This window comes from Heptranchias perlo, chromosome 16 (assembly GCF_035084215.1).
Source record: "Heptranchias perlo isolate sHepPer1 chromosome 16, sHepPer1.hap1, whole genome shotgun sequence".
Classification (NCBI taxonomy): Eukaryota; Metazoa; Chordata; class Chondrichthyes; order Hexanchiformes; family Hexanchidae; genus Heptranchias; species Heptranchias perlo.
The window spans coordinates 48,580,490-48,608,176 of record NC_090340.1 but is presented as its reverse complement, the minus strand read 5'-3'; the positions used below and the strand labels follow the sequence as shown (position 1 = coordinate 48,608,176).

General features: G+C 43.6%; 1 protein-coding gene across 1 annotated transcript in view; it reads right to left on the bottom strand.

Annotated features, from left to right (window-relative positions):
• Nucleotides 1-3,989: 3,989 nt before the first annotated feature.
• pkd1l2a (polycystic kidney disease 1 like 2a) overlaps nt 3,990-27,687 on the bottom strand; it is a 129,575-nt gene continuing 105,877 nt past the window's right edge. The window contains exons 37-43 of the mRNA XM_067997584.1: nt 23,388-23,521; nt 20,732-20,859; nt 18,545-18,705; nt 16,342-16,552; nt 13,300-13,401; nt 9,320-9,451; nt 3,990-4,291 (exon numbers count right to left, since the gene is read on the bottom strand). Coding sequence (XP_067853685.1) covers nt 4,193-4,291; nt 9,320-9,451; nt 13,300-13,401; nt 16,342-16,552; nt 18,545-18,705; nt 20,732-20,859; nt 23,388-23,521 — 967 coding nt within the window. The 3' untranslated portion in view covers nt 3,990-4,192. The remainder of the gene's footprint in view (nt 4,292-9,319; nt 9,452-13,299; nt 13,402-16,341; nt 16,553-18,544; nt 18,706-20,731; nt 20,860-23,387; nt 23,522-27,687) is intronic.

Here is a 27,687-nt window from a genome sequence, read left to right as displayed (position 1 = left end):
AGCAGCAAAAGCCAGGTTCAGGGCACCACGGGTGGCTCTGCTGCACAGGAGGGGAGGAAGAAGAGTGGCAGGGCTATAGTGATAGGGGATTCAATTGTAAGGGGAACAGATAGGCGTTTCTGTGGCCGCAAACATGACTCCAGGATGGTATGTTGCCTCCCTGATGCTAGGGTCAAGGATGTCACGGAGCGGCTGCAGGGCATTCTGGAGGGGGAGGGTGAACAGCCAGTAGTCGTGGTCCATATTGGTACCAACGACATAGGTAAAAAAAAGGGATAGGGTCCTGCAAGGTGAATTTAAGGAGTTAGGAGATAAATTAAAGAGCAGGACTTCAAAGGTAGTGATCTCAGGATTACTACCGGTGCCACGTGCTAGTGAGTATAGGAACAGGAGAATAGACAGGATGAATGCGTGGCTGCAGGGATGGTGTAGGAGGGAGGGATTTAGATTCCTGGGACATTGGGACCGGTTCTGGGGAAGGTGGGACCTGTACAAGCGTGACAGGTTACACCCGAGCAGGACCGGGACCAATGTCCTCGCGGGGGTGTTTGCTAGTGCTGTTGGGGAAGGTTTAAACTAGAGTGGCAGGGGGATGGGAACCTGAGCGGGGGATCAGAAGGGAATAAAGTTGAGAGCAGCAAGAGAGGGGAAGACCCAGGGGAAATCTACAATACAAATAGTACAAACAGTTGTTCAAGAACAAGTGAAAGGGAAAAGAGTAGAGCAGCAGAAAGAAAGTGTACTTTAGGCACGACAGATAAAATAAAAACTAGAAGGCGTAAGGCGATTAACCCAGCATCAAAGCTGTGGCAGGGGGTTGGGAACCTGGGCAGGGAGACAAAGGAAAGCGTGTCAGGAAGGGACAGAAGGTATGGAGTAAAAGGTAAAGTGTTAAAAAAGGAAAAAGCAGGAACTAAGTGTCACAAAACATATTTGAAAGTTCTTTATCTGAATACACGTAGCATTCGTAACAAAATGGACGAGTTAACGGCACAAATAACTACATATGGGTATGATCTTGTGGCCATTACAGAAACATGGCTGCAGGTTGACAACGACTGGGAATTAAATATGCCAGGGTATTTAACAATCAGGAAGGACAGGCAGGAAGGAAGGGGAGGTGGGGTGGCTATGTTAATAAAGGAAGGAATCACTGTAATACAGAGAAATGATATTGGGACAAAGGATCAGGATAATGAAACAGTTTGGGTAGAGATAAGGAATAATAAGGGGGAATAAACACTATTGGGCTTAGTATATAGGCCTCCTAATAGTTGCAACTCTGCTGGAAGAAGTATTAATCAGGAAATAGTCGGGGCATGTAATGAGGGAACAGTTATAATTATGGGGGATTTTAACTATCATATTAACTGGACAAATCAAATTGGGCAGGGCAGCCTTGAGGAAGAGTTTATTGAGTGTATTAGGGATGGATTTCTTGAGCAGTATGTAACTGATCCTACAAGGGGGCAAGCAACCTTGGACCTGGTCCTGTGTAATGAGCCAGGATGAATTAATAATGTCCTAGTTAAGGATCCCCTTGGAATGAGTGACCATAACATGGTTATATTCCATATCCAATTAGAGGGTGAGAAGGTTGGTTCTCAATCAAACGAACTGAGCTTGAATAAAGGAGACTATGATGGTATGAGAGCGGAATTGATTAAAGTGGACTGGGAAAATAGATTAAAGGGTAAGATGGTACATGAGCAGTGGTGTTCATTTAAGGAGTTATTTTACAACTTTCAAAAAAATATATTCCACTGAGGAAAAAAGGGTGTAAAAGAAATGACAGCCATCCGTGGCTAAGTAAAGAAATTAAGGATAGTATCCGACTAAAAACAAGGACATATAAGGTAGCCAAACTTAGTGGGAGGATAGAAGATTGGGAAGTCTTCAAAAGACAGCAAAATAAATAAAAACAGATAGCAAGAGTTTCTATAGTTATATAAAAAGAAAAAGGGTGGCTAAGGCAAACGTAGGTCCCTTCGAGGATGAGACCGGGAAATTAATGGTGGGAAACATGGAGATGGCAAAAATGCTGAACAAATATTTTGTTTCAGTCTTTACGGTAGAGGACACTAAGAATATCCCAACACTGGACAAACAGGGGGCTCTCGGGGGGGGGAGGAGCTAAATACGATTAAAATCACTAAGGAATTGGTACTCAGTAAATTAATGGGACTCAAGGCGGATAAATCCCCTGGACGGCTTACATCCTAGGGTCTTGAGGGAAGTGGCAGTAGGGATTGTGGATGCTTTGGTAATAATTTTCCAAAATTCTCTGGACTCGGCAACGGTCCCGGCAGATTGGAAAACTGCTAATGTAACACCCTTATTTAAAAAGGGTAGTAGGCAGAAGGCTGGAAATTATAGTCTGTGGTGGGTAAAATTTTGGAGTCTATTATTAAGGAGACAGTAGCGGAACATTTGGATAAACATAATAGGACAAAGTCAGCATGGCTTTACGAAGGGGAAGTCATGTCTGACAAATTTGCTTGAGTTCTTTGAGGACATAACGTACAGGGTGGATAAAGGGGAACCAGTGGACGTAGTGTATTTAGACTTCCAGAAGGCATTCGACAAGGTGCCACATAAAAGATTATTGCTCAAGATAAAGAATCACTGGATTGGGGGTAATATTCTGGCATGGGTGGAGGATTGGTTATCTAACAGGAAGCAGAGAGTTGGGATAAATGGTTCATTCTCGGACTGGCAACCAGTGGCCAGTGGTGTTCCGCAGGGGTCGGTGCTGGGTCCCCAACTCTTTACAATCTATATTAACGATTTGGAGGAGGGGACCGAGTGTAACATATCAAAGTTTGCAGATGATACAAAAGATGGGAGGGAAAGTCGAGAGTGAGGAGGACATAAACAACCTACAAGGGGATATAGACAGGCTGGGTGAGTGGGCGGAGATTTGGCAGATGCAATACAATATTGGAAAATGTGAGGCTATGCACTTTGGCAGGAAAAATCAGAGAGCAAGTTATTATCTTAATGGCAAGAAACTGGAAAGTACTGCAGTACAATGGGATCTGGGGGTCCTAGTGCAAGAAAATCAAAAAGTTAGTATGCAGGTGCAGCAGGTGATCAAGAAGGCCAACGGAATGTTGGCTTTTATTGCTAGGGGGATAGAATATAAAAACAGGGAGTTATTGCTGCAGTTATATAAGGTATTGGTGAGACCGCACCTGGAATACTGCATACAATTTTGAACATAAGAAATAGGAGCAGGAGTAGGCCAATCGGCCCTTCGAGCCTGCTCCGCCATTTAATAAGATCATGGCTGATCTGATCCTAACCTCAAATCTAAATTCATGTCCAATTTCCTGCCCGCTCCCCGTAACCCCTAATTCCCTTTTATGGTCTCCATACTTAAGAAAAGACAAACTTGCTCTCGAGGCAGTACAAAGAAGGTTCACTCGGTTAATCCCGGGGATGAGGGGGTGGACATATGAGGAGAGGTTGAGTAGATTGGGACTCTACTCATTGGAGTTCAGAAGAATGAGAGGCGATCTTATTGAAACATATAAGATTGTGAAGGGGCTTGATCGGGTGGATGCGGTAAGGATATTCCCAAGGATGGGTGAAACTAGAACTAGGGGGCATAATCTTAGAATAAGGGGCTGCTCTTTCAAAACTGAGATGAGGAGAAACTTCTTCACTCAGAGGGTGGTAGGTCTGTGGAATTTGCTGCCCCAGGAAGCTGTGGAAGCTACATCATTAAATAAATTTAAAACAGAAATAGACAGTTTCCTAGAAGTAAAGGGAATTGGGGGTTACGGGGAGCGGGCAGGAAATTGGACATGAATTTAGATTTAAGGTTAGGATCAGATCAGCCATGATCTTATTGAATGGCGGAGCAGGCTCGAGGGGCCGATTGGCCTACTCCTGCTCCTATTTCTTATGTTCTCTTATATAATAAATATCACGACACCTACCAAGTAAGAAGAGGATGGCCTACACTAGATAAATGAATGCTTTTTATTATACTTTATTTAGGCACATTGATGCAATACAACAAAACAAACATGCAGAGGAGCCAGTTTACTTTGAATATTAACTGGTAATATGTAATTTTACTTTTATAGATATTCTTAAAATCAAACTACTAAATTATTCAGTATCAAAGAGATCACACATTGTAGAATGTCAGCTGCTAGGCAGAAATCCAAGGTGTGTGCTTCGGTCAACCTCCTGACTGACAAGAATCCTTCTTACATTTGACCCCCAAGAAGCTGCACAATTTCATCAGCATTAGGTCAACTATTTCTTCTTCTTCAGAAGCCTGAAAAGAAAAAAAAGATGTTCCTTACTATATTCAAACATTTTCATAGAAATACTTTTTAAATCAACTTCACTTTTTTTTATTTTGAAGAGTGTTTTATCTCACTCAAGCTGGATTTTCACAATATTACAAAATCAAATATTTATAACTTTCTTCTATAACTAGCTCAGCTGTGAACCTTTCTGAAAGTCTGAAGGTCTGCCTGCAATGGGTTCAAAAAGAGCAAACCTGCTTTTTTAAAGTTCTGAACAGATTGCCCATTTACAATAATCAAACTGAACAGAAAGTTTGATTTAAAAGTTCAATTCCACGACAAAATCTCTGCTGTATCCTAACCTAGTTTTTAAGTGTGCTACTGAATGGTATGAATTAAGCTGCCATGCAATAAATATAAGTAGTCAGTTGCCATGTAGTCCAAAGTCAGGACTTGAGAGCCAGGACTGAAGTCAGGAGCAAGGAGAATGCTTCTAGATCAGCATTTAACAGGTGACTGATGATTTTTGTTGAGACAAACCGATGCAAACAATGCAGCTCTGCCAGTGCCAAGTCAGGAGAGAGGAGCAGAAGTAGAGGATGCAGACTAAAGAAGAATAAAAAAACTGACACTAAAAGCAGGATGACATAAGAAATCAGCCATGGCATATCACCAGCTGCTCTGATGTTACTTCAAATGGAAATGCTACCTCCGTATACTGCTGCTTTTTAATGCCACATGTTACTTGTGCTGCTGCCACCAATCTCATACAAAGAAGGAAGGGAAAAAATCCCAAGACAGTGCACTGTTCTTTTTTCCTCTTCTTTCCCTCCCTTTTGCCAAAAATATCCACTTGATACAACACATACTGCACACTAAAATGCCACAGGATAGCCTGTTCAATGCACTGAACCAAATTGCACATTGAACTCTTAGCTTGTAAAGCATTCCACCAATCCAGCCACACAAACCTACCAGCACTTCACACAAAAACATTTGGTTTCTTCCTGCTTCATATGACCCATGAGCCCTGGCTATCCCACCCACGAAGCCCCTGTGATTTCCCCCTCCTTCACTGTACTCCCACTATGCATTCTGCTTTTATCGTCAGTTATATTTCTTAAGCTGCTGAATACACCTGTTAAAATTTGGCAGGGCTGGAAAGGTCTGTTCTCAGTGCGACTCTCACACTGGTAGGTAAATCACAAATCCTTTCCAATCCAACAGTCTTGCCGAATTTTGAAGATGTGAACCCAGCAGCTAAATTTAAATAGGTGAACTCAGTAGCCAAGTTCAAACAGGTGAATCCAATGGCATAAAACGAAACCTGGAATTCGGGTTGTGGTCGGCCGGTTTAGATTGGTGTATGTTGCATCACCCAAATTAAGTCAGTGCATTGGAGATCAGGCTCATCCCTGATACCCTCCATAGCTGAATGGCCAACCAACGATCACTGTCTAGGTTCACCCATGCAGAATGGCCACTTGGCTGAGGTACAGAAAGCAGCCTTCCTGTTGCCCACGCAGCTATAAGTCAATTCCTTCAGGAAAGGAGAGGGAAAACAGGCAAAAAAAAAAATTTTGACTCAAGCAGACACAACACACAATGATTTAGTTAAAAAAAAACTTATACTGGGTATGGCAGCATAGTGGGTATGTTACTGGACTAGTAATCCAGTAGGCCTGAAATAAAAATCCGGAGTCATGAGTTCAAATCCCGCCACGGCAGATGGCGAATTTAAATTCAATTCATTAAATAAAAAAATCTAGAATTAAAATACTAGTATCAGTAATAGTGGCCATAAAACTACCGGATTGTCGTAAAAACCCATCTGGTTCACTAATGCCCTTTAGGGAAGGAAACCTGCCGTCCTTACCCAGTCTGGCCTATATGTGACTCCAGACCCACAGCAATGTGGTTGATTCTTAATTGCCCTCTGAAATGGCCGAGCAAGCCACTCAGTTGTAAAAACTCGCTACGAAAAGTCATAATAAGAATAAAACCGGATGGACCACCCGGCACCGGACATGACAACGGCAAACCAAGCCCAGTCATCCCTGCAAAGTCTTCCTCACTAACAGCTGGGGACTTGTGCCAAAATTGGGAGAGCTGTTCCACAGACGAGTCAAGAAACAGCCTGACATAGCCATACATACAGAATCATACGTTTCAGCCAACGTCCCAGACTCTTCCACCACCATCCCTGCGTATGTCCTGTCCCAACAGCAGGACAGACCCACCAGAGGTGGCGGTACAGTGATATACAGTCAGGAGGGAGTGGCCCTGGGAGTCCTCAACATTAACTCTGGACCCCATGAAATCTCATGGCATCAGGCCAAATATGGGCAAGGAAACCTCCTGCTGATTACCACCTACTGTCCTCCCTCAGCTGACGAATCCGTCCTCCTCCATGTTGAGCACAACTTGGAGGAAGCACTGAGGGTAGCAAGGGCACAAGAGTGTACTCTGGGTGGGGGACTTAAATGTCCATCACCAAGAGTGGCTTGGTAGCACCACCACTGACCGAGTCCTGAAGGACATAGCTGCCAGACTGGGCCTGCGGCAGGTGGTGAGCGAACCAACACGAGGGAAAAACTTACTTGACCTCGTCCTCACCAATCTACCTGTCGCAAATGCATCTGTCCATGACAGTATTGGTAGGAGTGACCACCGCACAGTCCTCGTGGAGACGAAGTCCCGTCTTCGCACTGAGGACACCATCCAACGTGTTGTGTGGCACTACCACCGTGCTAAATGGAATAGATTCAGAACAGATCTAGCAGCTTAAAACTGGGCATCCATGAGGTGCTGTGGGCCATCAGCAGCAGCAGAATTGTATTCCAGCACAATCTGTAACCTCATGGCCCGGCATATTCCTCACTCTACCATTACCAACAAGCCAGGGGATCAACCCTGGTTCAATGAGGAGTGTAGAAGAGCATGCCAGGAGCAGCACCAGGCGTACCTAAAAATGAGGTGCCAACCTGGTGAAGCTACAACTCAGGACTACATGCATGCTAAACAGCGGAAGCAACATGCTATAGACAGAGCTAAACGATTCCACAACCAACGGATCAGATCAAAGCTCTGCAGTCCTGCCACATCGTGAATGGTGATGGACAATGAAACAACTAACGGGAGGAGGAGGCTCTGCAAACATCCCCATCCTCAATGATGGCGGAGTCCAGCACGTGAGTGCCAAAAACAAGGCTGAAGCGTTTGCAACCATCTTCAGCCAGAAGTGCCGAGTGGATGATCCATCTCGGCCTCCTCCCGATACCCCCACCATCACAGAAGCCAGTCTTCAGCCAATTCGATTCACTCCACATGATATCAAGAAACGGCTGAGTGCACTGGATACAGCAAAGGCTATGGGCCCCAACAAAATCCCAGCTGAAGTGCTGAAGACTTGTGCTCCAGAACTAGCTGCGTCTCTAGCCAAGCTGGTCCAGTACAGCTACAACACTGGCATCTACCCGACAATGTGGAAAATTGCCCATGTATGTCCTGTCCACAAAAAGCAGGACAAATCCAATCCCGCCAATTACCGCCCCATCAGCCTACTCTCAATCATCAGCAAAGTGATGGAAGGTGTCGTTGACAGTGCTATCAAGCGGCACTTACTCACCAATAACCTGCTCACCGATGCTCAGTTTGGGTTCCGTCAGGGCCACTCGGCTCCAGACCTCATTACAGCCTTGGTCCAAACATGGACAAAAGAGCTGAATTCCAGAGGTGAGGTGAGGTGAGAGTGACTGCCCTTGACATCAAGGCAGCATTTGACCGAGTGTGGCACCAAGGAGCCCGAGTAAAATTGAAGTCAATGGGAATCAGGGGGAAAACTCTCCAGTGGCTGGAGTCATACCTAGCACAAAGGAAGATGGTAGTGGTTGTTGGAGGCCAATCATCTCAGCCCCAGGACATTGCTGCAGGAGTTCCTCAGGGCAGTGTCCTCGGCCCAACCATCTTCAGCTGCTTCATCAATGACCTTCCCTCCATCATAAGGTCAGAAATGGGGATGTTTGCTGATGATTGCACAGTGTTTAGTTCCATTCGCAACCCCTCAAATAATGAAGCAGTCCGAGCCTGCATGCAGCAAGACCTGGACAACATCCAGGCTTGGGCTGATAAGTGGCAAGTAACATTCACGCCAGGTAAGTGCCAGGCAATGACCATCTCCAACAAGAGAGAGTCTAACCACCTCCCCTTGACATTCAACGGCATTACCATCGCCGAATCCCCCACCATCAACATCCTGGGGGTCACCATTGACCAGAAACTTAACTGGACCAGCCATACAAAATACTGTGGCTACGAGAGCAGGTCAGAGGCTGGGTATTCTGCGGCGAGTGACTCACCTCCTGACTCCCCAAAGCCTTTCTACCATCTACAAGGCACAAATCAGGGGTGTGATGGAGTACTCTCCACTTGTTTGGATGAGTGCAGCTCCAACAACACTCAAGAAGCTTGACACCATCCAGGACAAAGCAGCCTGCTTGAATGGCACCCCATCCACCACCCTAAACATTCACTTCCTTCACCACCGGCGCACAGTGGCTGCAGTGTGTACCATCCACAGGATGCACTGCAGCAACTCGCCAAGGCTTCTTCGACAGCACCTCCCAAACCCGCGACCTCTACCACCTAGAAGGACAAGAGCAGCAGGCACATGGGAACAACACCACCTGCACGTTCCCCTCCAAGTCACACACCATCCCAACTTGGAAATATATCGCCGTTCCTTCATCGTCACTGGGTCAAAATCCTGAAACTCCCTTCCTAACAGCACTGTGGGAGAACCGTCACCACACGGACTGCAGTGGTTCAAGAAGGCGGCTCACCACCAACTTCTCAAGGGCAATTAGGGATGGGCAATGAATGCCAGCCTCGCCAGCGATGCCCACATCCCATGAACAAATTTTAAAAAAGCAAAGCAGCAATTTATTGAATAATTGAAGTTATTAAAATATTTTGCTATACTACCAAGTCTTCATGTAATTGACAAATAGTATAGAGGTGAATAAAATAAGCTTAAGAAGAATTTTAATGCAAACCTTGTAATTCTGCTGCTCCTCACTAAATGCCACGAGTATTACAGAAATGAAGAGGTTCAGGACGACAAATGTCATAAAGATGATGCATGACCCAATCAGAAATGAACCCAGAATCGGGTTATAGTCCAATACCTAGTCAAGTAAAGAAGAAAAATATGTTCAAATCTAAATCTAAACTAGGCTATTTCACAAATAGATTTAACTCTATTATGTTAAAACTCAACTATATTTGAAAATGGTAAAAATTAAAGATCTTCTGATAAGCACTGATTGTGTGTGAGGCTCCACCCAGGTGCCATGGGGCCTCTCAAAATGTACCCTTGTATCCAGATCGAAAAGAATTTGGTTGTCGATTCTTAAACTTCAGGCCTAGAAATAATGGTTGATGATATTAGTGAATAATCATTTAATATGATTGTATAACATTCCTCTGTCCACTACTTCAACACAGATGTTCAAAATAAACAGGTTGACACCTCTGTTAAAATAACAGAGAGAGGAATTTCATCTCAACACTTTAAACGTTTGTCCACCAATAGCGACAACAGTAATTTCTCGACTAGTGTGACAAAGGAAGAATTAAATCAGTTCAGCATTTAAGATTATTTAAATAGAACTTCACATTCTAATGTAGCAGTGAATCCAGAACAACAGTGATGCGAAAGGTCTTTGTGTTGAAGTGAGTGTAGCCATTGCTGTAGTGTGCAAGGGTGCTTATTACCCAAGTGTAAATCAGTGATCGTTAAACTGGTTTTTCAAACAAATTGTCAGAAGAAAATCATTGCCATTGCAAAGCAAGGTATTCAAGGCTGCAGCTATACTGTCACTTTTGTGTTACAATTTTCACTTCATTGTAATAAAATTGTGATAGTATAACTCTAGGGTCAGGTCACAATCTGAATCTGGATTGTGGTGGGTTGAAATGCCCTTGGGGAGGCTATTCCAGATCATTTGGACTTTGCACTACATGAGATACGGTGTTAAACCAGATTTAAAAGTGCCAGACAGTGTGGTGTTGAGCCAGTTTAAAACGTGTTCAGCAGGTTTGTTGGACTTCCATTTATAAACTGAAGCATAGTTTTTTTTAAAATCTTTTGACAGTTTGGATACTCCCAATCAGCTCTCAAAACATTCAAAAATTTCCTACAGACTTATGCACACGCATGTAAGCACACATGTAGAGAGCTGTCTGGTCACCTACAGTACGATTCACAACTCGAGCAGCCTAAAGCATTACACAGAAGTTGCTGGATGTGAATTGTACTGTGCAGCTCCTGGGCTCAGACAGGTATGGAGTATAAAGACATCTTACACATTTACAAGTGTTTTAGGAATCTAGACTTTTTAAATAACAAAATCAAAAGATTTTTAAAAAGTTGTAGTTTCTTGTTTTATTCAAACAGGGAAAACAAATAAAATGCTATCATGCCCGGTGCTTTATTTTGTAAACGTGGATTGGAATAGCAGAATGTGTTAATTTATTGTTCATTGACCTGTAAGATTTGGATTTGTGTTCAACCTAGACATACAAAATGAAGGTTTAATATGTTATTAGAAAACAGCATTAGAAAAATAATGGCACTAAAGACTGACAAATCCCCAGGACCTGATGGTTTCTACCCCAGGGCTTTAAAGGAAGTAAGTGAGGAAATTGTAGATGCTTTAGCCATAATCTTCCAAAGCTCTCTCGATTCAGGAATTGTCCTTTTAGATTGGAAAATTGCAAATGTAACTCCATTATTTAAGAAAGGTGAGAGAGAGAAACCAGTAAATTATAGACCTGTTAGTCTAACATCTGTGCGGGGAAGTTATTTGGAATCGATAATTAAGGACCGAGTGACTGAGCACTTAGAGAAATTTAAGCTGATTAGAGAGAACCAACATGGATTTGTAAAGGGTAGGTCACGTCTCACGAACCTAAGTGAATTTTTTGAGGAGGTAACTAAAGTAGTAGACAGGGGAATGTCTATGGATGTAGTTTATATGGACTTCCAGAAAGCATTGGATAAGGTTCCACATAAATGATTGTTAGCTAAAATTGAAAGCTCATGGAATTGAAGGCAAATTATTGACCTGGTTAGGCGATTGGCTAGGCAGTAGAAGACATAGAGTAGGGATAATGGGTATGTACTGGAATTGGAAAGAAGTGACTAGTGGTGTCCCACAAGGTTCTGTGCTGAGGCCTCAACTATTCACTATATTTATTAGTAGAGAGCCATATATTCAAGTTTGCCGATTACACAAAGATTGGTGGTATAGTAAGTAGTGTAGACAGGAGCATAAAATTACAATGAGACATTAAGTGAATGGGCAGAACGGTGGCAGATGGATTTCAACCCAAGTAAGTGTGAGTTCATCCATTTTGGATGATAATATCAAGTGATTGGTTTCGGGGCACTCTGAGTAATATTGATGAAATAGAGTATAGTATGGACTGACCCCACCCAAATCCAATTAACATAGGAACAGGAGTAGGTCATTCAGCCCCTTGAGCCTCTTCTGCTATTCATTGAAATCATGGCTGATCTGTATCCTAACTCCATTTACCCGCCTTGGTTCCATATCCCTTAAAACCTTTGACTAGCAAAAATCTATTGATCTCAGATTTAAAATTATTAATTGAGCTAGTATCTCCTGCTTTTTGTGGGAGAGAGAGAAAAAGGATAGATCCGTGTATTTTTTAAATGGTGAAAAGCTAGAAATAGCGGAGGTCTAAAGAGATTTAAGAGTCCCTGTACACGGATCATTAAAATGTAGTAGTCATGTCCAAAAAAAATCAAAAAGGCTAATGGAATGTTAGCTTTTATAGCTAGGAAGCTAGACTATAAAGGGGAGGAAGTTTTGCTACAGCTATACAAAGCCCTGGTTAGACCACATCTGGAGTATTGTGTGCAGTTCTGGGCAGCGCACCTTAAAAAGGATATATTGGCCTTGGAAGGAGTGCAGTGCAGATTCACCAGAATGTTACTGGGGCTCCACGGGTTAGATTATGAGGAGAGATGTCATAAACTCGGCTTGTATTCTCTGGAATATAGAAGGTTAAGGAGTGATTTGATTGAGGTCTTTAGGATTTTGAAAGGAATTGATAGGGTAGATAGTGAGAAACTTTTTCTGCTGGTGGGGGAGTCTAGGACAAGGAGACATAACCTTAAAATCAGAGCCAGGCCATTCAGGAGAGAAGTTAGGATACATTTCTTCATGCAAAGGATGGTAGAAGTGTGGCACTGTCTCCCACAAAAAGCAGGAGATACTAGCTCAATTAATAATTTTAAATCTGAGATCAATAGATTTTTGCTAGTCAAAGGTATTAAGGGATATGGAACCAAGGTGGGTAAATGGAGTTAGGATACAGATCAGCCATGATTTCAATGAATAGCAGAAGAGGCTCAAGGGGCTGAATGACCTACTCCTGTTCCTATGTTAATTGGATTTGGGTGGGGTCAGTCCATACTATACTCTATTTCATCAATATTACTCAAAGAGTGCCCCCGAAACCAATCACTTGATATTATCATGATGTAACATGATGCTATGGCTTGATTTGAAATGGGTCTACTTACTATCACAAATTGTTAGATCAGTACATTTAAATATACGCAGCCACATGAAGTGTGAACCAATAATTGACTGCTCTGGTTTTCTTCGAAACCTGGAGTGTTGCTGCATGTACAGGCATGTACATGCAACATCCTTGTGCACGTACAAGGATGTTGCATCCTGTACAATATCTTACATCTGTGTACGTACCTGCGCCTGGGCCGTGGATTCAGAGAAAATTCAAATTACCATCCCTGCCAAATATATATCGACCAACATGAATGAGGCACGTCATTTGTTTCAATGCCTGCAGTGTAACAGCAGCATTAAACTGCTGAATCTTACTGAAACAGTTTTAAATGCATCAGCTGTAGATTAGATAAAAATCAAGCTCCTGTTGTGAACAGCCAGTTATTTGTGCAATAAACTTCTGTTTTCCATACCTCTTCGTAGTTGAAGATCCCCAATTGAAGGCTAACCATTGTCTCTGCAGCATCAAATATGGTTTTATAAGAGGACATACTCCAGCCAAACATCAGATTTGTCTGTAGAACAGAGGTATTATTGCATTAATAATGATTTTCTAATTACTGGTGCTGGTTCTTCGTAAGTTTGAAAGTCAAAGGGCTCCAGAAAGCTAGGTCTCCTTTCACATCATTTAAAGGATAATTGCAGAAATCTATTAAAAGCCAGCCTAAAATGTACAATGCTACAGGCTGATGGAACACAAAGATAAAAAGTGGTACCAAAATTGTGATGCAGCATTATTGTTTGCCTTCTGCATCCTAGATTGATGCAAATAATCAGTCAAACAGGTGGATAATATTAATGGACATTTTACCAGTGTTGTCTTCTAGAGTGTTTCACGTTAATAAAACCAGTTAATTCCATTTAAAAAATAGATGGACCAATATATGGTTGTGGACAAGATGAAGATTATAAGAATAAGTAGAGACGTAGTGTGATTCAAATATTCTGTGGAACACAATGGCCCCAATACTCACAGGGAGGGAGTGGGGGCACCTGTCAACGGCCAGGAAACCCAGAAATACAGCGAAGGCAGAATTTAAGAATTTTTTTACTCTGTTTCCCGGCAACCAGCCAGATTAAGAGGCTGGCTGGCTGCTGGGCGGGAAAGCCTGCTGTACAAGGCTGCGGACCAGAGAGGAGGGAGGGAGAGATCGGATTGCAGGGGGAGTCTGAAGATCATGGGGGGGGGGGGGGGGAAGAGATTGGATCGCGGGGAGGGTCTGGAGATCTTGGGGGGGGGGCGGGGGGGGGGGAGGGAGTCTGGAGATCGTGTGGGTGTCTGAAGATTGCAGGGGTGAGATCGGATCGCCTGGGGTCTGAAGATCACGGTGGGGGTTGTGAAGATCATGGGGGGCTCTGAAGATCGTGGCAGGTTTGCTTGGAGGGCTGGGGGTGGTGGGGGAAGGACTCCTGCTCCTCCTGGCCCACAAGCAGTGCTGGAAAACCACTTACCTGCTGGATCCGGCAATTCTCCCCTTCCTTTAGCTACCAGGTTTCCCATGCCACTGGAAACCCGTACTGAAGGCATTAAGAACAAATGGCTGACAAAATCTGAGACACGGAACCTCATTAACATATTATAATTACCAACCCCCCCTCTTGAGAGTGGTTACTCAGCCGACCCCCAACCCACCCCGATTAAACCGGAAGTAGGCGCATTCGCAGCGGGTTGGGGGTCAGGTTTCCCATTTTTAACAATTTAACCCCCCGCACCACCTCCCCCCCCCCCCCCCCCCCCCACATGCCCCACTACTGTCTGCCCATCCTGGGCGGTGGTTAAAACTCCCCCCAATGGTTCCAATGCTGGTGGCGCCAGAGGGATGTCACCTGTAGAAATGGGCAGGGTTGAATAATGCAAGTTGCAATGTTAGATTGATTGCTTACAATTTTCCTAGTTTACTTCACAGACATCAGGCAGAGCTTTTGCAGTTTTATCTTCTGGAAAGTTCTTCCTCTGGAGGCTCTTTGGCATAAATAAAATATTTAATTGTATAAGTGGATAATTAGATAGATAAATGGACAGTTAGGTAGATAAAGGAAAAGCTAGATTTTTACTTCAAAGTTCAATAGGAATGTAGGAAGAAGATCATTCAATTAGATCATTCCATTCGTCAATTGGATCATTGCTATTCAATTAGGCCATGGCTGATTTGTACCTCAACTCCATTTACCTTTGATCCATATCCCTCGATACCCTTTCCTAACAAAAATCTATCGATCTCAGTCTTCAATTGATGCAGCATCCACAGCCTTTTGGCGGAGCAAGTTCCAGATTACCACAACCCTTTGTGTGAAAAAGCGTATCTTGATTTCGCTCCTAAATTGCCTAGCTCTAATTTTAAGATTATGCCCTCTTATTCTCGATTCCCCAATTAGAGGAAATAGTTTCCCTGTATCTACCCTATCACATCTCTTAATCATTTTAAATACCTCGATTAGAGCACCGCTCAACCTTCTGAACTCAAGGGAATACAAGCCTAGTTTATGCAACCTGTCGTCATAATTTTACCTTTTAAACCCTGGTATCATTCTGGTGAACCTGCACTGTACCCCTTCCAAGCCCAATATATCTTTCCTGAGGTTCGGTGCCCAAAACTGAATGCAGTACTATGACAACAACAACTTGTATTTATATAGCACCTTTAACGTAATAAAAAGCCCCAAGGTGCTTCACAGGAGCTTCATCAAACAACAAATTTGACACCATGCCACATAAAGAGATATTAGGACAGGTGACCAAGAGCTTGCTCAAAGAAGTTTTAAGCAGCATCTTAAAAGGACGAGAGAGAGGTAGAAAGGCAGAGAGGTTTAGGGAGGAGATTCCAAAACTTAGGGACTAGGCAACCGAAAGCATGGTGATGGAAATCGAGGATGCACAAGAGGCCAGAATTGGAGGAGCGCAGAGATCTTGGAGGGTTGTAGGACTGGAGGAGGTTACAGAGATAGGGAGGGCTGAGGCCATGGAGGGATTTGAACACAAGGATGAGAATTTTAAATTTGAGGCATTGCCAGACCGGGAGCCAATGTAGGTCAGCGAGCACATGGGTGATGGGTGAATGGGACTTGGTGCGAGTTAAGATACAGGATACAGGTAGCAGAGTTTTGGATGAGCGGAGGGTGGAAGGTGGGTGGGTGGCTGGCCAAGAGGCTCCAGAAAGTAGGGCCAGAGAACATAAATGGAAATAAATGAAAAGCAAATTTAAAACAGATATCATGAAAAACTTCTTTACTCAAAGAATAATAAATGATTGGAATAATCTAATGACCAGAAAATCTAGTCCCATAATTCTTCATTCCCCACAAACTTCAGTTCAACTTGGGCTAAAATTTTATGAGGTATATATTTCTAAAAGAACAAGTTGAGGAAAAATGCTCCATGATTATTAAATTTCAATTAAAAAACGAACGGCACTTTGAAAATACATTGTATTGCTCCACCAATGGTGACTACTTACTGCAATAGAATAGGCCAGGAACATGATTAAAATGACAGTCAGAAATCCTGAGATGTCACCCCATGCCCTTCTTAAGGTAGATGTAATCATGTTGAGCTTGGGGTTAAGGCGCAGCAGATGCCAAAGTTTGATGGTTGCTAGGAGAACCAGGAAGGCAATCAGGTAACCCATGATTGCATCTGCCATAGCAGTCTCATAGAAACTTACAAATCTGTAAGAGACATAGTAAAATGGAGATTAAACATCTCCTCAATAACAATACTTATCAGTACATAAGTCCTTTAGGCAACTTTCATTATTTTAGTAATGGTTCTGGAAATAGATGTGTCATTTTGAGTTCAGACATGCTAAGATTCTCAGATAACGATCAGACTTTTACTGTAAACTATATACTATTTCATTATTTTCTTGGTGGTTAGACAGTGGCCAGGATGGGAAATTTTTGCTTCATAACGTTCACCCTCGTCCTCACCAAGAAGGGATAGGGGGAATCACTGACTGCATGCAGAACACTGGCAAGACAGTTAGGATATGAAGCAAGATTAGAGAGGACGAGAGAGAGAATGAGGAACTGGAAATTGAATCTGAAAATTGCATAGCGAAAAACGCAGAAAAAAACTATGGAGCAGCAGTATATAGATACACAGACACATATGTACATATAGGTGGAGAATAATTGCTATCTCAGAGTGTTTACATGCCTAAGTGAGTCACTCAAGGTGACAAGCTATGACAGCAGTGTTTTAGTGGCTTATATCTGTCACCTGAACCTTAAGATTAACCACAAGTACTGATGTTGCTCTGTGGTAACCATTAATATTACACTCTTCCAATGCTGTCTGCCACTTCAACAGTTTCCAGTTTCCCGGCCCCAAACATCTCCTTTTCACCATGGATGTCTAGTCCCTCTACATCTTCATCCCTCAATAGGATGGCCTGTGGGCCCTTCGCTTCTCCCTTGAACGGAGGGTCAACCAGTCCCCATCCACCACCACCGTCCTCCGCCTGGCTGAGCTCCTTCCCATGGCACCTTCCCCTTCGAGCACTGGAGATGCAACACCTACCCTTTCACATCCTCCCTTCCCACTGTCCAGGGCCCCAAACACTCCTTCCAGATGAAACAGCGGTTTACTTGTACTTCTTTCAATTTAGTATACTGTATTCACTGTTCACAAAGCAGTCTCCTCTATACTGGGGAGACCAAACGCAGATTGGGTGATCGTTTTGCTGAACACCTCCGCTCAGTCTGCAAGCGTGATCCTGACCTTCCGATTGCTTGCCATTTTAATTCTCCGTCCCACTGCCATTCTGACCGCTCTGTCCTCGGTCTCCTACACTGTTTCAATTAAGCTCAATGCAAGCTCGAGGAACAGCACCTGAGCTTTCGATTAAGCACTTTACAACCTTCCGGACTCAATACTGATTTCAATAACTTCAGATCATAACCACTGCTTCCATTTTCTTATTGTAAACAATTTTACAACACCAAGTTATAGTCCAACGATTTTATTTTTAATCCCACAAGCTTTCGGGGGCTTTCCCCTTCCTCAGGCGGTGTGGATTTTCTTAGACAGCAGGTACTGCTAATGGTTCTGCTGTTGCCATTTACAGCTCCTCTAGACCCATCTTTTATTTCTTTACTTGTCCCATTACCACTCTCCTTGCCTTGCACCATCATTCTTTTTATCACTTAATCACTCTTATCCTCCACTCAATCACAGACCTTCCCTATTGTTCTTTCCACCACCCCCCCACCCCACTTTCCCCGGCTCTGTACTTGCTTAAAACTGTTAAATCTTTCACGTCATCCAGTTCTGACGAAAGGTCATCGGCCTGAAAAGTTAATTCTGTTTCTTTCTTCACAGATGCTGCCTGACTTGTTGAGTATTTCTAGCATTTTCTGTTTTTATTTCTGATTTCCAGCATCTGCAGTATTTTGCTTTTGATTTATTATTTTTATAATACTAGTGTACATTTGTATTGAGGTGTTCAGTTTATGTGTCTGTTTTATTGATTGTCAGTTCACTCTATATCCTTATTACATGTTAATGTCCACAGCTTATTGTTAATAAAGCTGCATAACATCAAAATTAAGAAATAATCGACAGTTGACACTGGAAAATCATTTGTCCAGAATGTATAATAATAGAGTAATTAAAAGCTTCTGCTTTTTATAAATTATAAATGATAAAGTATGGAGTACCCCGTTCTGTGATTGTGATAGTATTCAATGTCTCGCTTTCCCAGAATTGTTCTCTTTATAAATACAGAAAGTGTGCTCCAACTGATCATTATAATGGCTGTCTCCAGAAGGTTCCATTTGCTTTTGAAATAATTCCATTTTTGCTCCTTCAATAGTTTCCCCTGGGAAAGACAAACAAAATAAATTGTAAGTTAAAGAGGAAAAATTTACAAATGCTGGAAGTCTGAAATTTAAACAGAAAATGCTGCACATACACAGCAAGTCAGTCGGCACAGGTTATGACATTTGGCCTACCCTTCATCAGAACTTAATTGCAGTCTCTAATCAACCTTCATATTTGGGCTGCAGAAAACTCAACCTGTGATACCATAAGCATAGGATAGCAGCCATACAGCACGACCTGCTGGATTTCCCATTGGAGTTACACGTATGAAAATGATGGACGGGAAATGAACCATTGGTCCATCTAGTCTGTCCCATATAATTGTGATGCACAGTTACATCATCGAGTCTACAGCACAGTCTACAGCCATTGGACCCAACTGGTCTATGCCGGCGTTTATGCTCCACATGAGTCTCCTCCCTCTTTCCTTCATCTAACCCTATCAGCATGCCCTTCTGTTCCTTTCTCCCTTGTGAACTTATCTAGCTTCCCCTTAAATGCATCTATGCTATTTGCCTCAACTACTCCTTGTGGTAGCGCGTTCCAGATAGTACAAACACTCTTTATCTGTCTGGAGCCATGTAACCCAGGGACAAACAAAAGACTAGATGAAAACCCAGGCCAATTAGGGAACATCAATATGGATAATTTCTCTCCTACCCCTTTAGGCAATTGAAACCAGTCCAGGAGATCACATAGGCCCTAATTTATATTACAAGATACCTATCTGTTGTCCACTGGCTCCTTCAAGTTTTTCCAGCAGATGGGGGTGGGAAATCAGTAGTGGAGTTGGTTTGTCGGCCCCCCGCATTCTCCCATCACTTCCAAGATTTTCTGGAAGTGACACGAGATGTGCGGGTGCAACTTCCTCCAAGGAGGAAGCCTCCGAAAGCTTGTGAATTTAAAATAAAATTGCTGGACTATAACTTGGTGTTGTAAAATTGTTTACATTTTACTAGAACAGTGGGGTAAATTTTAACCCCCAAGAACGAGTGGAGTAAAAATACTCCATTTTCAGAGCGGGACCGCATCCCGGCTCCAACACGCCTGCATCTGGGTTTAACCCAGGCAGGTTTGTCTGCATGTGGAGAGCAGACACCAGGAAGTCCTGCCCTCACTTAAAGCCAATGGGCCGATACTTAAAGGACAATGTACCTCATTGAGATATCTTAATATTTTGTGTATTGGAATAATGAAATGAATTTAACCTTACCAATTCTGGTTTCCCATCGCTTCCCACTTGCGTCAGGTGAAAGCAGGCGGGAAGAGACGGATCCATGAGGTGAGTGCCTTTCTTGCTTTCTTGCACTGCTTGTGGGCCCGGGGGAGCAGGAGTGCTTCATCCAAGCCCGACAAGCTCACCTGGCTGACAGGACCCCCGCGATTGGGCAACTCCCCCCCGCCCCCGCAATGGTGGACCCCCCACCCATGGTGGACCCCACCTACCTCTGACTTTTCACCCGACCTCCAGCAACCTCCGACCTTCTTCTCAGCCCCCCGATCTTCTTCTTAGCCCCCCGATCCCTTCCTCAGCCCCCCGATCCCTTCCTCAGCCCCCCCGATCCCTTCCTCAGCCCCCCCGATCCCTTCCTCAGCCCCCCCCGATCCCTTCCTCAGCCCCCCCGATCCCACCAATCTTCTCCCTGCCCCCCACCCCGATCTCCTTCCCACCCCCCGAACTCTCCCGATCTTCTCCCCAGCTGCCCTGCCCTCGATCTTCTCCCCGGCCTATGATCCCACCCTCCCTCTGAACCCTGGCTCCGGCCTGCTGCAGCAGGCCTTTCTGGCTGACAGCCAGCCTGCCTGTCTTTCAGGCTGGCTGCCGGGCGCGAAACCTGGCAGTGCCATTGATGGGCCTCATTAAGTTTGCAATGCCCACTCACCTTCTGGGCTTCGCACCCGGAAATCATCCTCCCCGCTCCGTTCCTGGCTCTCAGTTAAAATTTACCCCAGTATCTCTCAATCCCGGTCATTCATCATTGATTGTACAGTTTCTAGTAAGGTTTACTTTCCTGCAGACTTACTTGAATCACCATGTAATAGATGAGGAAGAGAAAATATGCCACTTCAGCTGCAACAACAAAAATGTGCAGCCCATCCGTGTACTGATAGAGACGGATACTCTGAAGATCAGCATGTGTAAAGAAGGCCCCTGCAAAATATAATAGAAATCAGTGCGCTGTTTGACAGGACGCGCGTGTTTTAATGGTAGTGCAGTGGAGTGCAAAGGGATTCAGACTCAGGCCCACACACCTGTCCCTGTTTATACACTCGGGTCTGGAAATTCCTGGGGGCCCACTCCGCCGATGTAAGCATGGCTGTGTGGAATTCTTGCTCAAGGCCAGAGACCCCCATCCCAAAATCCAGGGACATAGCTGGGGTGGGCTGCCAGCACTGCAAGGGCGCATCAGCAGCAGCTTCTCCTACCCAAGCAGGCCAAACTCAGCCCACACCTCCTCTCATCTGGCCCTTTCTTTTCTTCATACTAAATGCACAAAGTTGATTTTAAATCCGGTTAGTTTTATCGGGAGATGAAATTAACTTGTTGAAATTGCATATGTACATTTAATATGAGAAAAAGTGTGAGGTGAATCAATAACTCAGCCCTTTAACCCCAACCCTCAGCCAATATTACAGAACAACTTCTTCAAGTGGTTGTACAATATAAATGATTAACTTGTTACAGTTGCCTCCAGCTGTTACTTCTCATACTATCACCTACCTAACCAAAAAAAAGTAAACTATACCAGTATCTAAAGGTGCTTGTGCCTCCCAGGTGTCAGGAGCAGGATGTTACAACAATCCCTGTGCACCACTCTCCCTTAGTTATAATACTCACCTGGTGCCATTCTTCATGGGCCATAGTGTAACATAAAAACCTCTCTCAATGTGTATCAAGGATGTGTAAGTTTCAACTGAATATATAACCTTGCAAAAATTGTCTGCCTCTGCATTTTCTGACCCACTGAGTTGTAAACTATTTTTAAATACATTAGTATAATTTTTTTGAGAAAGTGCACACATTTTATTGTTTTAACAATCTCAGCAATGTCATGATGCACGAACGTGTGATGATGCTAACAGGTGAGGGAACTCAGCTGGATCAGCACATTTTAGTGGGCCATGAATGGGAGCATCAGATACATATGATCATACTAAAATGTCAGACAGGGAAAGACCTGCTGGTCCTCCTAGCCTGTCCCATACAGTCGTGATGCCTTAATCATCACAATTCAGACCACTCCCTACCCACCAGGAGACTTGTAATCTTCTTGGAGAGGTGAAAAAACAGATAAAAACCCCATCAAAACCCAAGGCCGAATAATGGAGGGAAAAAGTCTGGAAAATTCCTCTCTGGACCCCATAGGTGATTGAAATTAGTCCAGGAGACCATATTGACCATGACTTATATTACTTGACCCCCAACGTTTGGATGCCGTAATCTCTGCCCCAACCTGGAACCGGTCTAGTGCTATTTTGAAGGTATACAGCAAATCAGCACTCATCATATGAGTTGGCAACTTGCTCCATAGGTGTACTATTCACTGGGGAAAGCAGAACCATCTAACATCTGACCTAGTTCTATCCTTGCATAACTTATAAATGTGACCCCGGTTCTTCCCAACCTGTATAATTGAAATAATTTGTCAATGTAAACCCACAATCTAGTCCTTTCATTATTTTATAGGCCTCAATAAAATTACCTGAGTCTTCGCTTCTCTAAAGTATATAGACCCAGCTTTTTAACCTTATCTGGGTAACTACGGTGTTTTAAGCTGGGAATCAATCTTGTGGCCCTCTTCTGAACCTTTTCCAATAGCTCAATATCACCCACCATGTGAGGGGAACAAACTCCACACAATATTCTAAATAAGGCCCAACCAAGGTCTAGTACAAGGACAAAATGGTATGTTTCATTTTATATTGAGTAGTCCTGTGAATGCAGCCCAGTACCCAATTTGCTTTTGTTATAGCTAATGCCATTGGTCATGAACCTTTAAGAATTATGGACTATGATACCAAGATCTTTTTCTTTCTCCACAAGCTTCGGTTCTGTTCCCTGTAAGGTGTATGTATACTTAGCGTTGGTCCAACTCACAAATATCACACTGCATTTGTCTAAGTTAAATACCATTTGTCAAACACAGGCCCATTCCCCCAACACATTGAAATCTGCTTGTAGTAATTTACTCTCTTCCACAGTCCTAACACTTGCACAAATCTTTGTATCATTCTCTAACTTGTGGATCATTCTCCCCACATCTACATCTATAAATAAAGGCCGTACCATCTATCCCTCCCAGTTGTCAGGAGTGGGATGTTACAACAATCTCCACGCACCACTTTCTGATGGCAGACCTCTGGATCTACAAAAGCAATTGGGTCTATGCTGCTCGTGAAAGACGACATGTTGTGTTGTTTATATTAATGAGCGCTGTCGGTAACAGGGAGATACAAACATTTTTAAACACTGCTAAGGTGTCCTTTTTTTGTAACTCAGGTGGCAAAACTAAAAGATGCGGCTGCAGACAACTATAAGTTTATGACCGATTTATATTGTAGAGCCACGTGAAAAAGTTCCGCATTATTGCTTGATAGTCCAGGTGCTGTGCACTTTTGATGCTAATAACTGTCCAGTAAGGTAAAAGTGCCTCAATAGTGTCAGGCATCTAAACTTACCTACAGCATTACTTTCTAATATTAGCGTGGCAATGCAGAAAAGGTTCACATTTGCATTATAGACTGTGAATTCCACAAAGATGGCTCTAGTGTAGGTGTCTAGCCAAGTGTTGTCAAATATATATTGGAGAACTCTGTGGAATAAAGGAGAAAAATGTACATCGCTGAATATGTAATGAAACAGCACTAATTGTTACAATAATTCACACTGCTTTAGTAAAAAGGTCAACCATTCTGGAAATTTTTTTTTATTTGTTCATGGAACGTGGGCGTCGCTGGTGAGGCTGGCATTTATTGCCCATCCCTAACAGGTCAGTCAGCATCTTTGGAGAGAATAGACAGTTCAACACTTTGGGCAGGGCCCTTCCTCAGAACTGAAGAATGAAAGATAAACTAGCATTTTAATAGAATCAGGGAGAAGGAAAAATCTATATACACAGAGAAATGATTTTAGGATGATATAAAAGATGATCTCAGTCAGGCAATGGAAAGTAGGATAAATGGAAAATAGGATTAAAGACATTAAAAAGACAAAGAATTTCTGAATAGCAAAGGCAATAACAGGTGAATTTCCCAAGGAAAAGCTGAGAAAATGGGAGAAATTGAAAAAACAGAAAGCCTGCAAATCAGGTCTGAAAACAGAAAATGTTAGCAATGCACAATGACCAGAATTCTCCACTCCAGTACCCTAGTGAATGCCAGGAGTGCACACTGGGAAACCTCGCTCTCCAAGCCTGCAACCTCAGAGGAACATAGAATTGCTAGATGAAAAAAGACCAAGGTCCATCGAGTTTGCCTTCAACCATCCTGGTAGTTGCATGATACAACAATAATGGAGTTGACTAATCATGGTGATCAATCTCTATCAGTTAGTCAACAACCACTAATTTAAAAGGTTGGAAAATCATGGGCCAATGGCATGGAACTCCCCAGCATGTGCCTCTGGCACGTGCCAGGAACATCGAAGCAAAAAACACCAACTGGTTGGTTGAGGGATAAATTTTGGCCAGGACACCGGGGAGAACTCCCCTACTCTTCTTCAAATAGTGCCATGGGATCTTTTACGCCCACCTGAGATGGCAGACAGGGCCTCGGTTTAATGTCTCATCTGAGAGATGGCACTCCCTCATAAAAGGAAAAGTGCAGCACCCCCTCATTAAAGGAAAAGAAACCAGGTAAAGAAAGGAAGTGAAGTAGATTTATTTCAGAGCTACAATCACAGCTATCAATAAAAAATAGCTATGCTGAAAATACAGGGGAGGCTCTGAGTGAAGAGTAGGTGCTTCCCAGAGGGAAGCTGAAATGAAAATTATAGGGTGAATCATATTACATGAATCCACAAAAATTACATGCATTTACCACACCTCCCAGCAACTGATTCTCATGCAGTATTGGCAGAAGTTTTGTTACAGGTCACCTATCTAGCCTTTCAATCAGGAACTGATGCATGGTATTTCAGAGGGGCCTGAATTATATGGAAGAGAGCCTTCCCTGTATTTTCAGTATAGCTATTTTGTTTAAGAAAAGCAACCATTTTTCATTGATAGCTGTGATTGTAGCTCTGAAATAAATCTACTTCACTTCCTTTCTTTACAAAATGAATTAAAAAAACAGCAACATCTTAGACTTCAAATTACTATCAGCTGTATTATTGTAAGAATGCTTAATGTGTTAGTAACAAATTCCATTCTGTGTTAAATTGGCTTCTATCTTCCCCCTGGCAGCCACAGGCATGCAGACATTGTAGTTAAGGAGGAGGAGTGTGAAATATTGGATGGGATAAACATAGTGAGAGAGGAAATATTAAGGGGTTTAGCATCTTTGAAAGTAGATGAATCACCAGGCCTGGATGAAATGTATCCCAGGCGGTTAAGAGAAGCAAGGGAGGAAAAAGCAGAGGTTCTGACCATCATTTTCCAATCCTCTCTGGCTACAAGGGTGGTGCGGAGGACTGGAGGACTGCTAATATTGTACCGTTGTTTAAAAAGGGAGAAAGGGATAGACTAGGCCAGTCAGCCTAACCTCAGTGGTGGGCAAATTATTGGAAACAATGCTGAGGGACAGTATTAATTGTCATTTAGAAAGGCACGGATTAATCAAGGACAGTCAGTATGGATTGAATAAGGGAGGGTTGTGTCTGACTAACTTGATTGAATTTTTTGAAGAGGTAACAAGGAGGGTCGATGAGGGTAGTGCATTTAATGTAGTCTACATGGATTTTACTAAGGCGCCCTAGTAAAATTGAAGTCAATGGGAATCAGGGGGAAAACTCTCCAATGGCTGGAGTCATACCTAGCACAAAGGAAGATGGTAGTGGTTGTTGGAAGCCAATCATCTCAGCCCCAGGGCATTGCTGCAGGAGTTCCTCTGGGCAGTGTCCTAGGCCCAACCATCTTCAGCTGCTTCATCAATGACCTTCCCTTCATCATAAGGTCAGAAATGGGGATGTTCGCTGATGATTGCACAATGTTCAGTTCCATTCACAACCCCTCAGATAATGAAGCAGTCCGTGCCCGCATGCAGCAACACCTGGACAACATCCAGGCTTGGGCTGATAAGTGGCAAATAACATTCACGCCAGACAAGTGCCAGGCAATGACCACCTCCAACAAGAGAGAATCTAACCACCTCCCCTTGACATTCAATGGCATTACCATCGCCGAATCCTCCACCATCAACATCCTGGGGGTCACCATTGACCAGAAACTTAACTGGACCAGCCACATAAATACTGTGGCTACAAGAGCAGGTCAGGGGCTGGGTATTCTGCGGCAAGTGACTCACCTCCTGACTCCCCAAAGCCTTTCCACCATATACAAGGAACAAGTCAAGAGTGTGATGGAATACTCTCCACTTGCCTGGATGAGTGCCGCTCCAAAAACACTCAAGGAGCTCGACACCATCCAGGACAAAGCAGCCCGCTTGATTGGCACCCCATCCAACACCCTAAACATTCACTCCCCCCACCACCGGCGCACAGTGGCTGCAGTGTGTATCATCCACAGGATGCAATGCAGCAACTTGCCAAGGCTTCTTCGACAGCACCTCCCAAAACTATGACCTCTACCACCTAGAAGGACAAGGGCAGCAGGCACATGGGAACAACACCACCTGCATGTTCCCTTCCAAGTCACACACCATCCCGACTTGGAAATATATCGCTGTTCCTTCATTGTCGCTGGGTCAAAATCCTGGAACTCCCTTCCTAACAGCACTGTGGGAGAACCGTCACCACACGGACTGCAGCGGTTCAAGAAGGCGGCTCACCACCACCTTCTCAAGGGCAATTAGGGATGGGCAATAAATGCTGGCCTTGCCAGCGATGCCCACATCCCATGAACGAATAAAAAAAAAAGGCTTTTGACCAGGTCCCACATGGCAGACTGGTCAGGAAAGTAAAAGCCCATACGATCCAAGTGAAAGTGGCAAGTTGGATCCAAAATTGGCTCAGTGGTAGGAAGCAAAGGGTAATGGTCGATGGGTGTTTTTGTGACTGGAAGGCTGTTTCCAGTGGGGTTCTGCAGGGCTCAGTACTAAGTCCCTTGCTTTTTGTGGTTTATAATCAATAATTTAGACTTAAACATGGGGACATTATTAAGAAGTTTGCAGATGATGCAAAAATAGTGAGGAAGAAAGCTATAGACTGCAGGAAGATATCAATGGACTGGTCAGGTGGGCAGAAAAGTGCAAATGGAATTCAATCCAGAGAAGTGTGAGGTAATGCATTTGGGGAGGGCAAACAAGGTAAGGGAATACACAATAAATGGTAGGATACTGAGAGGTACAGAGGATCAGAGGGACCTTGGAGTGCATGTCCACAGATTCCTGAAGGTAGCAGGACAGGTAGATAAGGTGGTTAAGAAGGCATATGGGATACTTTCCTTTATTCGCCGAGGCATAGAATATAAGAGCAGGGAGGTTTTGCTAGAAATTTATAAAACACCAGGGTAGGCCACAGCTTGAGTACTGTATATAGTTCTGGTCACCACATTACAGGAAAGATGTGATTGCACTAGAGAGGGTACAGAGGAGATTTATGAGGATGTTGCCAGGCCTGGAGAATTTTAGCTATGAGGAAAGATTGGATAGGCTGGGATTGTTTTCTTTGGAACAGAGGAGGCTGAGGAGAGATTTAATTGAGGTGTATAAAATTATGAGGGGCCTAGATAGAGTAGATAGGGCGGACCTATTTCCCTTAGCAGAAAGGTCAATAACCAGGGGGCATAGATTGAAAGTAATTGGTAGAAGGATTGGAGGGGGTTGAGGAGAAATTTTTTCACCCAGAGGGTGGTGGGGACTG